At 41.7% G+C, this 17,866-nt stretch overlaps 1 protein-coding gene across 1 annotated transcript in view; it reads right to left on the bottom strand.

Annotated features, from left to right (window-relative positions):
- Positions 1 to 17,866, bottom strand: part of LOC124798786 — a 110,031-nt gene that overhangs the window by 31,889 nt on the left and 60,276 nt on the right. The window contains exon 4 of the mRNA XM_047262315.1: positions 7,383 to 7,510. Coding sequence (XP_047118271.1) covers positions 7,383 to 7,510 — 128 coding nt within the window. The remainder of the gene's footprint in view (positions 1 to 7,382; positions 7,511 to 17,866) is intronic.

Raw genomic sequence — 17,866 nt, 5'->3', positions numbered from 1 at the left:
CTTTTATTTTCATGATCTTCGTATTCATTTTTGATATACGACGCTGTCTCCATCGAAAAGGCAGATATAATGTGATAGAGCTCATAAATTACAATTGTTGAAGTAACTCTGTTCATAATTTCCTGATCACATGTCTGATGATAAAAGTAGAAGTTACTGTTTTTCAGCATATTATTCGGTATGGAATTGTAGGTAAATAACTTTTAAAAGAGAAAAGGAGGAAGTAATCGGTGATGGAGTTTAGGCTCAGAATAATGGTCTGGCAAAAATGAATTGTCCCTTTAAAAGGAACAACCCCAGCATTTGACTTAAGTGATTCAGGGAACTCACAGAAAACCTAAATCTGGATGACCAGACGAGGATTTGAAACATCATCCTTCTAAACACGAGTCCAATGTCCTCATCATGGAAATACGATGAGGAACATAGTTGTGTATACGTGATGATATAAAATAAATGTGGCCTTAAAGACAGCAATTGTATCTGGGTTTTTACTCGTTAGGTTACATATTACACCACGTTCGATGGTATCTATTGTGACTCTATCAGTATGAGCTAAAACACTTTCTAATTTGTCTAGAATTCAGAAACTTTTAAGAAAGCAAAGCAAACTTTGAGCTGTTAGGGTATTGAATCATTTTGTAATTATACTTCATTGTACAATTTTTGAAACGCATTATTTTTGGGGGAGGTGGTAAACTGTTGAAGCTACAGAAATAATACACAACGTTATACACATTCTTCAAAGATACACGATGTGGACAAATGTTTTCAGCATAATGTTCTAAGTTAATGGGAGTAAGTGGTCTTGTTGGAATATTGCTTAAGGAGAATTTCCTGTTGTTAATGTGGACTAAACCCATTTTTCGTACTTGGTGACGAAGTGCTATTACCTCCATTGAGTGACTTGGTCTTTCCACCATTGGTTTGAAATGAAATTCTTGAAAAGTCTCACCATTCCAATAAACCGAGCAACTTGTTTCTCATCCTGAGTTGATGGGAAATTACAAATGGCCATTATGTGCTCATTATCAGTCTTAATGTCATTGGTATAAACTAGATGACCCAAGAAGAAATTCTCAGCACCAGCCACACTAATCCTCGTGGGGCCGACTGCTGATCCCACTTCCTATAAACTATGTCACCAAGGTAATTATACACCTCACGCAAGGTGGTATCTGGCAAACGTGGTAAGAGAGCTGCACCCACTGTCAACCAGACCGAATTCTGCTGAACCCAAATATGCTCCAGTCCATACAGAAAACAATCAGAAGTTTCGATTCTTCGGTTGCAGTTATAGTCGCTGATTCAGACCCAAAACTGTGAAATCGCGCGCTTCTGCAAAGTAAGTGAAGTACATGTGCAAATCAGGCAAGGGCATCGACTTTAAAACAACATTCTGTTTCAGGGCTCGATGGTCCGCAACAGTCCTCTAATCTTTACCATTGCATTTGAAGACGAAAGGAATGGGTGACGCAGAATCATACTCTCTCTACAAGTAACATCTCATCTCAATAACCTTCTCTAACTGCCGCATTTTGGCTGGCGATAATCAGTGAGGAGAGTTCACACCATAGTCTGGCCAGTACGTGGGATCTGATGCTCGACTTTGTCGGTTATACCTAATAAAGTTAATAATTGTTGAGATTAAATGAAGGAAGATGGCCACGACTACATAAATGATTATTCTCACTCGGATTGAACTTTTCTGCTCATCGGGGCCCATTTCGAAGCTGGACGCGTCACTGATAACAATTATACTCAAGTTAATGAGATTCCAGGCAAAGACGTGTCTGGCGGTTAGTGTGATTACCGTCGTGACTGTTACTCGCCATATTGCCCGAGAACCAAAAGTGATGGTCTGACACATCATTTCTTTTTGTAGTGGGGCCCCCTTGATTCTCATCCCTGGCACCCTTACAGCAAAGCGGTACGTCGACGATAATGTAATCCCCGTTTTGTTGACCTTCATGGCAAAGCCATGTTTTATATTTTTCAAACACAGAAACTTGGACTGGATCTGTTTTAATTGTATCTTCCGCTCATTCACCATAGGTTCATGATAATCAAGTGTCCATCATAATTCATTAGATTGAGAAACACAACCTGTACTGTAAAATTAGGTGCGTGATTTGAATCTATCATGTACAGCTTCACAAAATTCTCCTGTAAAACTACTATGATTTCGGTGTTTTATGTCGGTCTCCTTAAGCGTTCCCAGCAGACTTGACAAATTTATCACACCTATTCCCCTTTGGGATTAATAATCATTTGTTCGTTTTACAACAGTTGCACTCTGTAACCAGATACAGCTGTTTCCTAAACGATTCTGTGTAACCCACATATCTATAAAGCTGAAACTCTGAACATTCGTCACTGTAAAATGAATGTAATTCAAGGTGGATTCTGCACAGCGATTTCGTTACCAGCGCTTCGTTGCAGCGAGCATTCGATGTCTGCATGAATGAAAAAAATAGTGGTTTTAATTCTTTGTTATTTCAGTCAAATTTCGTAATAATGTTTCTCTAACAGATATCGCATTCCATTTGTAAGAAAAAAGAAGGTAGATCAAAGAAAGGCTGAATTCATGTACTTGAGACTGAGTCTGGACATGTAATAGTTCAAATGGCTCTGAGCACTATGGGACTTAACTTCTGAGGTCATCAGTCCCCTAGAACTTAGAATTACTTAAACCTAACTAACCTAAGGACATCACACACATCCATGCCCGAGGCAGGATTCGAACCTGCGACCGTAGCGGTCGCGCGGTTCCAGATTGTAGCGCCTAGAACCGCTCGACCACTCCGGCCGGCCGGACATGTAATGCGCAGATAAAAGGGTATGAAACAATCTCCTGTTAATGGGTTAGCCATCAATGCGTTGAACTGTGGAGTTACATCAACCTTACAGCAAAGTATTCAACCCCATAGGCGCATAATTTATACTGCCAAACAGAACAAGCTAGTTTTATTAGTACAAGATGAAAAACGCTTTGTACTTCCAGATGAAGTGTATACCCTAGTCTGGGGTCACAAACGTATGAAAAATGATGATGATGAATAATTTTATTGCGTGTATAAATGTGATCTTTGTGTATGGGTCAAATTTTAACAAACATTAAGTGTGATTTCTAACTAATTTATTGTACGAAAAATAAAATCTTTATTTAATTCATCAGAAGGTTCCTTCAGTTTAACAGGGAGTTAACTATTATTCTGACACATTTTAATGTGGATCATTCTGAACTACTTGAGCCAGCCTCTGGGATGTGATACTATGCACACATAAAAGTTCTCATTGAAGAAATACAGCATGTAAGTAACGAAATTTAGTCTTGTGACTACATAAATTGCCATGAACGTTAATGTGTGTACGTATGTGCGTCTGTTTATTTTTAAGAATCTGAAGAATAATGCTTCGAAAGATGGCACCCAATTCAGATAAACAACAACAAGAAGCTCTAGGATATACTGTAGTGTAAGTGGATACTTTAAGATAATGTGTGCTACACGTACTGACTGGTAAAATGTACAGTCTGTCACTGAGTGCAAAAGTTTTTCCGTCGCTGCCATCTCCCATTTTTAAACAATGGCTGTTTCATTTGTTATGAATCTAAGAAATGTTTCACACAGGTGCCAGCTTGCATAATTTTAAATTTCTCTGCCATCACCGCTGTGAATTTTTCAGTTTCCCATCAGTGCCATCTTGCACCCTGTAAATTTCCCACCAGCACCATCTTCATGGTTTTCAATTTCTCACTCGAACCCATCTTTGAATTCTGATTTTCCCTTCATCCGTCATTTTTGATTTTTAAAGTTCTTGCACGTCACTATCTTGATGAGGTCATGCATTCAAGATCATTAACCACATGTGACATCGCAAGGTTCCAAGGTCAGTCAAAGTGTTTTGAAGCCCCCATAGCCATACTACATCTACATCTACATGTCTACTCTACAATTCACATTTAAGTGCTTGGCAGAGGGTTCATCGAACCACAATCATACTATGTCTCTACCATTCCACTCCCGAACAGCCCGCGGGAAAAACGAACACCTAAACCTTTCTGTTCGAGCTCGATTTATTTTATTTTCATGATCATTCCTACCGATGTAGGTTGGGCTCAACAAAATATTTTCGCATTCGGAAGAGAAAGTTGGTGATTGAAATTTCGTAAATAGATCTCGCCGCGACGAAAAACGTCTTTGCTTGAATGACTTCCATCCCAACTCGCGTATCATATCTGCCACACCCTCTCCCCTATTACGTGATAATACAAAACGAGCTGCCCTTTTTTGAACCCTTTCGATGTCCTCCGTCAATCCCACCTGGTAAGGATCCCACACCGCGCAACAATATTCTAACAGAGGACGAACGAGTGTAGTGTAAGCTGTCTCTTTAGTGGACTTGTTGCATCTTATAAGTGTCCTCCCAATGAAACGCAACCTTTCGCTCGCCTTCCCCACAATATTATCTATGTGGTCTTTCCAACTGAAGTTGTTCGTGATTTTAACACCCAGGTACTTAGTTGAATTGACAGCCTTGAGAATTGTACTATTTATCGAGTAATCGAATTCCAATGGATTTCTTTTGGAACTCATGTGGATCACCTCACACTTTTCGTTATTTAGCGACAACTGCCACCTGCCATACCAAATAGCAATCTTTCCTAATTCGCTTTGCAACTGATACTGGTCTTCGGATGACCTTACTAGACGGTAAATTACAGCATCATCTGCGAACAACCTAAGAGAACTGCTCAGATAGTCACCCAGGTCATTTATATAGATCAGGAACAGCAGAGGTCCCAGGACGCTTCCCTGGGGAACACCTGATATCACTTCAGTTTTACTCGATGATTTGCAGTCTATTACTGCGAACTGCGACCTTCCTGACAGGAAATCACGAATCCAGTCGCACAACTGAGACGATACCCCATAGGCCCGCAGCTTGATTAGAAGTCGCTTGTGAGGAACGGCGTCAAAAGCTTCCCGGAAATCCAGAAATACGGAACCAACCTGAGATCCCCTGTCGATACTGACAAAACATTATCTCTATCGGCTTGATAGCTTTCTTGTTCACTTTTGGAACGCAATATAGCAGCTATTTTATGTGACATTTACTCGAAAACCTTCTGATCGGTTTCCATAGGTATGTGGTTTTGTAACGGCTTTTCGCCAGTTTTGTATAGGCCTCGCCGCTAGTGCTGTGGAGACCGAATTGCCGCTGTTGTTGCGGTAGGCCGAGTTTGTGAGTTGGGGAAACGGCTTCTGGTGCAGTATGCAATACGACGCTAACACAATTTCTCCCTGCCACTTATTGCACAGCTAAGCCCCTGGGTCAGGAAAGAAGATAGGGGAACGAAGGTTTTACAACACTCCAACAAATTAATAACGAAGTCACACAAATGAGTTAAAAGGTTTACTTGTCTTGTAAGTAGGCTGTTTAGGTTTTCTTATTGGTAACGCCACCTCTGTATGAAAATCACTGGCTGTGCTGTGTTAAGTCTGTGGCTAGTTAGCATTGTTGTCTGCCATTGTAGTGTTGGGCAGCGGCAGCTGCATGTGAACAGCGCGTAGCGTTGCGCAGTTGGAGGTGAGCCGCCAGCAGTGGTGGATGTGGGGAGAGAGATGGCGGAGTTTTCTAATTTGTCATGAACTGCTATATATATATATATATATATATATATATATTATGACTATCAAGGTAAATACATTGTTTGTTCTCTATTAATATCTTTCATTTGCTAACTATCCCTGTCAGTAGTTAGTGCCTTCCGTAGTTTGAATCTTTTATTTAGCTGGCAGTAGTGGCGCTCGCTGTACTGCAGTAGTTCGAGTAATGAAGATTTTTGTGAGGTAAGTGATTTCTGAAAGGTATAGTTTAATGTTACTCAGGGCCATTCTTTTGCAGGGATTTTTGAAAGTCAGATTGCGTTGCGCTAAAAATATTGTATGTCAGTTTAAGGACAGTCATGTATAATTCTTCAAAGGGGACGTTTCATAGTCTTTGTGACTTGTTGAATGATTAAGTCTGCAACACTGGTTGTGATATGACACAAAAAAGGCCCTCAATGGCTAAGTGCAAATAATCGTAATTAAACTTCACAGTACATAGCAAATGCAATGACAACAACTGTCTGTTCACCTCACTATATGACGTTCACTGTCTAAGTTAGCCCTGGACGGTGATCTATATCCAAGTGGGAGAGAGCTGCACTTCTGTCTTCCGAAAACGCTTCTATCCGTTGTCGTCCTGTCACTGGCGGATTGCATTCGGCCGGAAATTGGCCGAGGCGAATTCTATATCTCTATCGCAAGCGCCGCCCGTGGCGCTGGTAGAACTCGCGCAAGTGGCGAGTCTCTACAGCCCTGGCACCAGCTCGCATCATTGCGCCTGTGGTGCTTCTGCCCTGGCCGTGTCTTGTTTGGACAACACAGCATGTGGTACCAGATGTCTATGCATGGCAAATGCAATTCCCGCAAATTATGGATAGTGGGGGTGGAGTTCGCGCCAATAGAGACCCAGATGTTTTTCATAGGGTTCAGGTCGTACGAATTATGTGGTCAAGACATCAGCGCAAATTCCCAGTCATCTCTGTCATACCACTGTAGCACGAATCCATCCCTATGACACAGACAGTATTCTTGATGGAAGATGGTATTGCCGGTAGGAAAGACACCAAAGTTGCATCCGACAACTCTCAACGATAGCCTGAGAACCCCAGGGAACGTCCCAGACAGCATAATACTGCTCCTACCGACATGCTTCCGTGACATGGTATGTGATCCGGGCAGCCGCTCTCCTGGACGATCAACCTGGTGTAACAATAAACATGAGTCATCCTTAATTCATGGACTAATCTTGTAGATCGCGTGCCCAATGTAACCGTAACTGAAGACGCCATTGGGTCAACACTGGAACATGTATGGGTCGACAGCTGCGGAACCGCAACACTGTGGTCCAAAGCCTTTCTGCCTGCACCAGAATTGTACCCTGTAGTCACACCTCCCAGATTATCGTTTATCCTGGATTAGAGAGCGGGCGAGCCTCCGAACTCCACATTCTGTGAGGAGGTGCAGATGTTAAGCATATTCAACACCTTGTTGCCCATTCGTAGTCTAGTCGGCCTCTAACCATTACTCGCAGGTATTCAGTACAGTGGCACATGGACAGCCCGCCAGCGTCACCGTATCTGAGATGATTGTTCTCAAGTATCAGTCTGCCAGTGGCCTAGTCCTCCACGTCAATGGATTTCCACATTTTTGGCTCATACTGTTACTCGATTGACTCCCCATTCGTCTCTGCTTCGCATCCGCCGTGTTACCGGTGCTCACCTGGCAGTGGTCATAATGTTTTGGCTTCTCTGTAAAAGTTTAACTTACCTTCTGCTGCAATATCATAGCAGTGTAAATGCGATGGAAATTCTTCATTGCACGTGAGAGCAGCTGTAAGTGTTTGTGCAAAGAACTGGATATTACACGCAGGACATTTCGAAGCGAGGCCTCAATGTCTGAAACAGAAGATATAGGTAAATAACGAATCAAGACACAAAGGAAATAGATCAATTCAATAAAGACCGTTTGTGCGCCTCTCTTGACAGCTGAAGAAGCAGCAACTTCTCAGGCATTATTACTACTACCATATAGCATATTTTGGGCTTAGAAACATGTACAAGGGGCGTTCAATAATTGAAGCAAGACTTTTTTCCTGAATGGAGGTTGACTTTATTCAGGATTCCAGTACGCCAATTTATTCTCCATTATTTTGGCTTTATTTTTCAAGATAAGCTCTGTTCAGTGTGATAGCCCTACACCACCTTACTAGGACGGGCCCCACGGTACCGCTCTACTGGTCAACGTCGGAGCCAAAGTCATGCTGCATCAATAACCTCCCCATAACCCACGTACTGTTTCCCACAGAGTGCATGCTTCATTCAGACGGAAGTCGGAAGGTGTGAGATCCAGGCTGTATAGTGGACGAGGAAAAGCAGTCCAATGAAGTTTTGAGAGCTACTTTCGAGTGTGCAGACTTGTCTGACGCCTTGTGCTGTCATGAAGAAGGAGCAGTTCGTTTCCACTTTTGTGGTGAAGAACACACTGAAGTCGTTTCTTCAGTTTCCTGATCGTAGCACATTTCATTTCAGAGTTGATCGTTGCGCCGTGAGGGAGGACATCAAACAGAATAGCGCCATCATAGCCCCAGAAGGCCGTCGTCATGAGTTTACCTGCTGATTGTGTAGCCTCGAACTTTCTATTCGGAGGAGAGGTGCTGTGGTCCCAATCTATGGACTGTCGTATTCGAAGAGATGAAACCATGTTTCATCGCCTGTTGATGATGTTCGACAAAAACTGTCACGATCAGCCTCGTAACATGCACTCAGTACCCCACATATGATCCTTCTGTGCTCTTTATGGTCTTCTGTCAGGTGGCGTCCGCCCCGATAGCTGAGTGGTCAGCGTGACGGATTGCCGTCCTACGGGATGGTGTTCGATTCCCGGCTGAGTCGGAGATGTTTTCCGCTCAGGGACTGGGTGTTGTGTTGTCTTCATCATCATTTCAACCCCATCCGGACTGCAGGTCACCCAATATGGCGTCGAATGTAATAAGACCTGCACCAAGGCGGCAGGACCTGCCACACAAGGGGCCTGCTGGCCAATGACGCCAAACGATCATTTTTTTCTGTTACGTGGCGAAGAACACAGTGGGAAACACACCTTTGTGTATCCCAACTGGTGGACGAGTGTGTCAGCACTACCAACAGAGACGTCCAGCTGAGGAGACGCAGCGAAAGGTTTGATTGTGAGGAGTCGATCATATCGAATGAGTGTGTCCACACGTTCCAACATTGCACGAGTCACAGCTGTGTGCGGTCGGTCGGCACTGGAGAGATCAAGCAGGCTTACGTGATCTCGTTGCGATGGTGACAGAAGCCCCACCCCACCCCACCCCTCACCTAGCTTTTATCCAGTGCCTGCCCTTTGCGGATATTCTGCAAGAGCCTTTGAAAATCTGCGATGCCCTGGTTTTCCGTCAAAATAAATTCAATGATAGCTCTATGCTTGGGACGCACTTCCATGACAGACGCAATTTTGAAGGCTACCTACAGCGCTGCCACCTGTCGGAACTTCATGAATCTATAGGGGCTGAAATGTGAACGTTCCACAGTATCCCACAAAAAATTCTGCATTTTATCAACAGAAATTGGCCGAGAAAAATGTGTTGCATTACTTACTGAACACCCCTCATATCTGGCTGTATTCACATGTCACAGTAAATCAGGACTACCTCTGGATACTGGCATGAAGACAAGTCTCTCGTTCGACATAATACCTCATTCTGACGTGGTTCAGGGAAGCATTCTGTTGAAAACGGCACATGGATTTCCTAGAATGTATTACAACATTGCACAGAAATGTCTGAATAATTATTGGGAAGATTTGGGGAGCTGCAGAGCTAGCAAGTTCAGAAGAAACTACTACAGTTGTATGACGGTCTGCGCTCTCGGAATGACCCCACGCATATATGACACTGGTTACCACAACCTTCCTCAGTCCTGACATAACATATTTTCCACATTAATCAGCACCTTTGGTTACACTCTGACCGATCTTACAGCAGCAAGCTTTCCACGATTACAGTCACTATTTGTATCAATATCACACTTTCTCCGCCAGCTTTTTTCATTTCTCAGTACCCCAAGCATTCATAAGTTTAACCAGTAGGAGGAAGTCTGCTAAAGTAATTGACTCATTACACTGACCTTTATCACTTTATGAAACGAGGGAGTGTTACAACTAACGGTAAAAACTCAAACGTGTGCAAGTTCAAAGCTGGCTAACTTTCCTGTGTACACGATAATAAACGTTTATCACAGCAACATAAATTAGGTCTTTGTCAATCTTCCGTTGAAGAGAAGTATGTTGAAGCAAAGATGTCCTGACGCTATCGCTCAGTCTGAAGCAGGAAAGACTTTGGGCGCGAGAGACACGTTGTTTTCGTCGGTAACGTTGTTCAGGGAATGTAACGTCAGTTTCACGATACGTCAATGAAATCTGCCGCAGAAAAAAATATGTGGTTATTATGTAGTTCATTGCCCAGATGACTACGGTAAAAACCATTGTTCGCTATCACCTAAACATTCTTCTGGAATGTCTTTTTATCTGTGCTCCGCTGCGTAATTGATGTGTCGCGGCGCTTATTTTGGGAATAGTGGTGGGAATAGAGACAGGAGTGGGAGTTAAGCCACTATAAACTTTTGGCAATTAGCTTTATGGCAAGAATGTTGGCTATGTAGGGGATCTACTAAAAGTTTCGCGGATCCTGAGTATTCATTAAACGTTTCTATTGCTCACTTCAATTTCCAGTAAAAGTTACAGCCCCATTCTGGGACATTAAAATCAAGGAATTTCGATTACTTGGTTTTCGCATGTCCTGTATTTGATTATTAACATGTACAATGGCCAGATGGTGAGTCATTAAGTATTCGGGTCCACTTGAACGTACGTGCTTCCAGTATTCTTTCTATATAGCCTCTTATTCACTCTCACGGTGTGTTTTCTCAGTGCCTTTTGTAATTTTAACTAACGTATGAGATTGTGAGGCTTGTAATGGCAGTAACATTGAAAGCCGTTTGCTATAAACGACTCTCACGTAATGTATGAAGACACAAAGAGGCCGCTAGACATTTTTTTTTACAGCATTCTGGAGAAACCGCTTTCACTGAGTCGTAATTGATTGTAAAACTCACACAGCAAGTTTTACAATATCCGCCATATTTGTCTTGTTCCGAAAGCCACCTACAAAAGTCTGTTTCTTGTGACAATTGGTCGTTGAAATGACACTCACGGTGCCGTTTTTTAGCCTGCTTCATTTGAGAAGCTCACTATAATATGTTATATATGTATACGTATCCTCAGTCACTACAATGCCGTTCTTAAACACTTCAATTTCAAACTAAACGCATGTCGTGTGCAGTTCACCTAATACAGCCACACATCAATCAGCCGTGTGCAGCAATGGGTATACTTGACACGTTCATTTGTTCCACAGCGATATTATTTTAGACTTAGTAGGTCTTTATTGTAAACATCGATAATAAAATGAAAATGCGACACTGTCAGGGCTAGTTTTGTTTGTTTTTTTCCGCTGCATACTATAAACGTGCAGAAGAAGAAATAGACGTAAACGGATGTTGTAACCCTGCTTTATTGTCCAGGTGGAAGTGACATGCAGCCGTCATAAGAAAATACAAGCTATTATTGGTCTGTCTTTCATAGTTCGTTCTCATTGGAGCGATCTTCAAATGAGTCGATGACAGTGGACGACAACGGACACCGCGGTGTAATAAAAATACAAAGCCCCTTGGACGTCTTTGACACGGCTTGTCGAACAAAGAACGTGCCAACTTATACTAAAATACAATGGAATTCGTTGCTACAAACCGATAATGCCGCTAACTTGTGACAATCTGATACGAAATATTGAAACTAAAGAATAATCAAACTGAAAAGTTTAACTGTCTCCATTTTCATTATTTGGCTTCTGGAAAAAAATTTAAAAATTAAATTGGGAAGTATAAATTTAGCCTAATTTAAGCTGGCCCAAAAACAGGACTTTTGACGTCTGTTAGGGACGTTCGACCAGACATCACAGATTTTATTTGAAAACCTGACTGTTCCGTCTAAAATCGGACAGTTGGTAACCCTGGCCAGAAGTGGCTGCATCAGAATGCGTTGTAGATAATATTAGAACTGTTTTCTTCTTCTCTAAAAAGTATGAACACAGACAAATGTTATCTTCACTGAATCCAAATATAGACGACAGTTCTTGGCGTGAAGAGGAAGACTATATCTGGCCGTATATAGGGCGCCTTTCTTTTCCCAGTACCAACTACGGGCACATCTCAAGTCATCAACAGATTTGCTAATGGTAGAGTTGTGAAAAAATTGTCAGTGACTACGTTTCTGTCAGTATCTTCGAAATGGTACATAAATGTTTTACTGCCATCTCGCCTTGATTAGTTTCTCTTCCGTGAACAGATCTACCTGTTATTGGATAAGAATTTCGAGAATCATAAACCCACCATACCTTCAAGCCATATCTGGCTGGCTCTGAGGGCGTGTACTGAGTAAACCTTGTCTTTCGTTTTCGAAGAAAAAGCTGCTCACAACAGTGAGACAATCAGAAGGCACTTAGTTTCTACGAATATCTCAATGTAGCATTTCAAATATGTCAGATACTGCAGCAGCTCTGTCACTTTTCAAACGCTCAGCCCTAGTTTACATATTGTCTAATCTTATAAATCTGCTTATCTGCCGAAACCTGTCGGGGGAAAAGCTTTCGCAGTACAATGAGAATGCATTTATTTTCCACATTTCCTTTGTGTGTTTAGTGTTAGGGAATTTCGTTTCAGCTGTACAGGGTTATTACAAATGATTGAAGCGATTTCACAGCTCTACAATAACTTTGTTATTTGAGATATTTTCACAATGCTTTGCACACACATACAAAAACTCAAAAAGTTTTTTTAGGCATTCACAAATGTTCGATTGTGCCCCTTTAGTGATTCGGCAGACATCAAGATGATAATCAAGTTCCTCCCACACTCGGCGCAGCATGTCCCCATCAATGAGTTCGAAAGCATCGTTGATGCGAGCTCGCAGTTCTGGCACGTTTCTTGATAGAGGAGGTTTAAACACTGAATCTTTCACATAACCCCATAGAAAGAAATCGCATGGGGTTAAGTCGGGAGAGCATGGAGGCCTTGACATGTATTGTTGATAATGATCTCCACCACGACCGATCCATCGGTTTTCCAATCTCCTGTTTAAGAAATGATTCTGCTTTAGCCTTTTCCGTACGATTTTCCAAACCCTCGGCTGTGGTACGTTTAGCTCCCTGCTTGCTTTATTCGTCGACTTCCGCGGCTACGCGTGAAACTTGCTCGCACGCGTTCAACCGTTTCTTCGCTCACTGCAGGCCGACCCGTTGATTTCCCGTTACAGAGGCATCCAGAAGCTTTAAACTGCGCATACCATCGCCGAATGGAGTTAGCAGTTGGTGGATCTTTGTTGAACTTCGTCCTGAAGTGTCGTTGCACTGTTATGACTGACTGATGTGAGTGCATTTCAAGCACGACATACGCTTTCTCGGCTCCTGTCGCCATTTTGTCTCACTGCGCTCTCGAGCGCTCTGGCGGCAGAAACCTGAAGTGCGGCTTCAGCCGAACAAAACTTTATGAGTTTTTCTACGTACCTCTAGTGTGTCGTGACCATATGTCAATGAATGGAGCTACAGTGAATTTATGAAATCGCTTCAATCATTTGTAATAGCACTGTATGGTATACCAAGATATGCGTCAAATTCTTCAGTTGTCAATGGCTTCTTACCCTTTCACTGCTCCTTATGATTTGATGTTAACGTTTTTGAGTATTCTGATTTGCCTTCTTCTTGGTTTCACATAATGTTATATCACACATTTCTTCTGTAAATATACTCTTGACGGTGTCTTTCACAGAAAGAAGTTTGGTTGTAGGACCAGATCTGTCCAGCAAAATACTATGCTTCAGCAACTTTTTTTGTCTCAAAAGGCCCCTTATTCCACATTTAGTTCCATCTTTACCATGTACAATGCCTGAAGCAGACACAATCGCTTCACTCTTTTCGTCAAATCTATCATTTGCATCGCTAGTACTATCACTTGCCACTCCTTCAACTTCATTATCACTACAAGCACCAATAGCATCTTCAATATCTGAAGCAGCAGCATCTTCCTTACTCGAAGTCCATTCGTCTGTAGAATCTTTGTCGCTAAAATCAGTAGCGTCATTCTTTGTATCAACAGTAGACAGTAACTTTTTAATGTACCCTTCTTTCGCTTTATAGCTTAATCTGCTGTATTCAGATTTAGAGAATTCCAGTTTATAATCCATGAGAATTCCGAGTTAAGGTTCACAGTAGCAAAGCTTACGCAACAATGAACTTTTCATAATGTTGTGCAACAGTAGCCAGCAACAATATTAGAATGTCTTCTTGCAACTGTTTCGTATATATCCATAGCTGAGTGTTGCCAAGCGTGACTGTAAGACAGTAAAATCATTGTGTTACCCCGGTAACCAGGTCATATAACAAAGTATAATTTTTTATTTGTGAACGAAAGGTTAGTGGTGTGGATAGGCAGACAAGGCACTCTGCATTTGCTCCAGCTGTGTACATTTTACGCCTGCTGCTCATCTGTTAAGAATCGAAATTTGTCTTGTGGCATCAAAATGGGCATTCTGAACAAAGACCTTGTAAAAAATAACTAGACTCACTGATGGCGCTGCAGTCGCGGGACAATTTGAACCTTCGGCTGGACGCCATTGTAGTGGTTGTAGTCTGATGTGTTGTGTAGTATTGTTGTTTATGAAGACCCTGATTCAACGTTGTATATTTGTTGGGGCGTACATACAGTATTTGTTACTCGTAATTCTACTGTCTGTACATTCCAATCAAAAGAAGTACAATGGTGAAGAGTTACGCAGCGATTAATTGTACAAATAAATTCGAGAAAGGAACGAATAATACATTTCACAGGTGTGTGAATATTTTAAGTTGTTCCGTATGTCAGTGCACTTGCTTAATAAATGTTTATGTAACACGGTATTAGCATAATGTCTGTGTATCTATTTGCAGGTTTCCTTTCTCAAAACCACAGCTGTTACAAAAATGGTTACACGCTGTCAGGAGGCAAGATTTCCGACCGACAGAATACCATTTTATATGTTCTGATCATTTTGAAGAAAGTTGGCTGATCGGTAGTGTTTTCATGGTCTAGGTTAGGTTGAAACTTGATGGTTTAGTCGTGTGTTTCCAAAGCACTATGCCATATGTAACGCTCTTCTCGTCATAAAATCTAAAGCAAGGTAGCATCAGAAAATATCTATTAATATAGTGGGCAAATCTTTGAGTATTTTGATGCATTTTGCGTACATCTATAGTAAATGAACTACGAAAAATGCTAGGGATCCAGTACATACGTTTTAGCTACGGCTGATTCCATGTAGTACGTAAGATAAATTCATTAACAGTGACTAGTTGCTGTTTGTTCTTAATTTAAAAAGTATATTGTAGTAAAGCATTTAAATGAGGCATTATGTTTGCGACCTAACTCAAGGGAAGGCATTTTATAACCAAAAGCGATGTATAAACATTCGAACTCCGCGCGTCGGTTTACCACTCTAATGGCCGCCGGCCAGCTATTCAATTTGTCCGCTCTTCACAGTCGACCACTAGTGCGGTTGTGGGGGCCTGATTCTGAAGCTAAATTACGCAGGATTATTGGTGAGACAGGTACTTGCTTGCCGTAAACTGGCTTTATTATGCGCTATTGGAAAAAGAATTACTACGCCCTGTTAGAAGTTTCCAGTTCACTCAAGGTTTATTGTTGAAACAGTGGATATCAAGTACTTGACATGATTACATTTACAGATCAGTAACACAAGCGGTTCTGAGCTAGCAGTTATCGACACATGCTGAGAAAACGATATTAATACGTAGTGTAGCCTCCAAGGGCGAAGATGCAGGCGCGGACTATGGCATCCAGTCGATCGTACAGATGGCGAATATTGTCCTGGGATACGTCATATCAATCAAGCCTGCCCGACGTGATGGCGTAGTTCTGTTAAGAGTTGTTCATTGACAAGTCTGTAACAACAACAACGCTGTACTATTGTACATATAATAATTTTTTCTTCTGATTTTCGATAAATTAGTGTAATCGATGTTCTGAATTCATTTCTTTTCTTGTCATGTCATTATGTTAAAGAAACTGTAAGCAATTTTCGATGTAAATATTAATGTTTATGTCAAATTGCAAGCAATATTATAACAAAATTGAAATGTAAGAAATGTTGAAACTGTTGTAAGATGTTAAAGTTGTAATTGTGCGCCTGGTCCATACGTAGGCAATGTATTAGGATATGTAGAATGCAAAACCTCGGGTGAATACCCTGTCTGTAGGGGAGCGGTAAAAGGTGGATGGTAGGCGAGCGCGGAAAAATGCACACGGGCGCGGCACGGCATAACGGGCTCAGCAGTAGTAGTCGGAGTTGGGCATCGGTCTGAGAAACACGCTCTGGATCGAGGAGGCTCTCCTGGAAAACGTGATTTCATTGAGCCTCGGATGTGCCGTTTCCGACGACTATACAGCATGGCTATATTCCATAGGCACTAAATGGAAATGTATTGCGACGCTAAGAAGAAGCAAAGTGCCGATACATCAAGAGCCATAGCTGTGATTGTATGTGTGCTTTGTGCCTCGCCATCTCGCCGTCCGCCAACCGCCGCATCGACACGAGCAGGTTGAAACTTTTAGTACTGTATTCGTGTGGACCAGTGTTACTTTTGTTCCTGACTGTTCAATAACAACTTAACTGTTACCAGAACTGTCCCATCATTTAATTATCCTCATCACTAACCTAGACAGGGTCCTTTCCACATGTTGTGCAATCCGAGTGTCCCGAAATGAAGATTTAAAGTTTATGTTAATAATACTTACCTGCAGACCTATCTATGTTAGAATGATGTTTAGAGAACTTTGTTGTTAATGAATATATAGGTAAATAATGTAGGTCTGACAAAGTTGGAAGATAATGTTGAAATTGGTTTAGTAATGAAGGCTAATTAATTTGAGACAAAAATAATGGTAGTTAAATGAGCAAGAAATAAGACAAAAAGAGTAGTAACTCATATATTGGAAATCTTGAGTGCTTAACGATTTCGATAATCAAAAATTTCAGTACAGTGATCATAACAGTTTCAGGGCCCCCCCCCCCTTTTCTTTTCTATTCATGTAAATTCTAAAATGTACTGAACTGATTTGACCAGCAAAGTTAATGTCGAGATAAAACCAAAAGTTATTAGTGTTTTACCTTTTTCAAAATTGACATTGTATGTGTGTTTCGAAAGTGCTATTTCTAGGGTAACCTATGCCCGATTTTAATCAGATCAATAGACTGTACGAAGTTTGTAGTAAACATTATAGTATATTGTTGTGTATTTATGGCTTGTCCATATTAGTACAGAAAGTGAAATTATTAGTGCAGTAGATTTTCTGGTTCTAAAATTTATGATATTATGCAGTGTTATTACGTGTTGTTTTGCATACACGTACTTCAACTTGTACAGGGAAGAAACTCAATTAATGCCTAATTAGGCTGGCGACCGTATTATTAACAATTTGGTAGCACCTGCTGTGTTGTTTCCTGTCCGTCCTAACGTGTAGTTGCACTTCAGACTTGCTTGACGTATCATTGTTGTTACTGAGTGGGTGAAAGTCTGATTTTGCCTCCATTCTGGTACACGCGGTCAACATATATACCAAAATCCTTTCTTATAAGGTGAAGCCCGTCAACTTACCATAGTACAGGCTTTAATAAGTATCGTGAGCAGTAGCGTAGTGTTACAAGTCGTATGAGTCGCTTCTCGCCCAATCATGTCGCACGAGTGCTCAATTCGAGACAGTTCCAGTGATCATGCTGGCCAGGGCAGTTGATCTACATCTTTCAGAGCACGTTGATTTTCATGGCCAGACTATAGGCGAGCATTATCCTGTTGAAGCAACACATCGTCTTCCTGCTGCAACGACGGCAATAGAACGGGTCTAACAACATTCTGCACTCACCGAGAGCTGGTTAGCATCCCCATGGTAACTAGAGTTGTAGCTTATCGCACTCCAGACCATAATGCCAGTGTATACAGAACGAATGCTTCCTCGAGACAAGACTCACTAGGTCTACGTCATATACACAAGTGAACGTCACTTTCGTGCAGGCATAATTTGATTCCATCACTGAAGAGAATGGCGCCCCATGCCATCTCCAAGTAA

The sequence above is a fragment of the Schistocerca piceifrons genome, chromosome 5, assembly GCF_021461385.2.
Source record: "Schistocerca piceifrons isolate TAMUIC-IGC-003096 chromosome 5, iqSchPice1.1, whole genome shotgun sequence".
Taxonomy (NCBI): Eukaryota; Metazoa; Arthropoda; class Insecta; order Orthoptera; family Acrididae; genus Schistocerca; species Schistocerca piceifrons.
The sequence above is the reverse complement of the archived record's forward strand: the minus strand, read 5'-3'. Positions and strand labels throughout refer to the sequence as shown.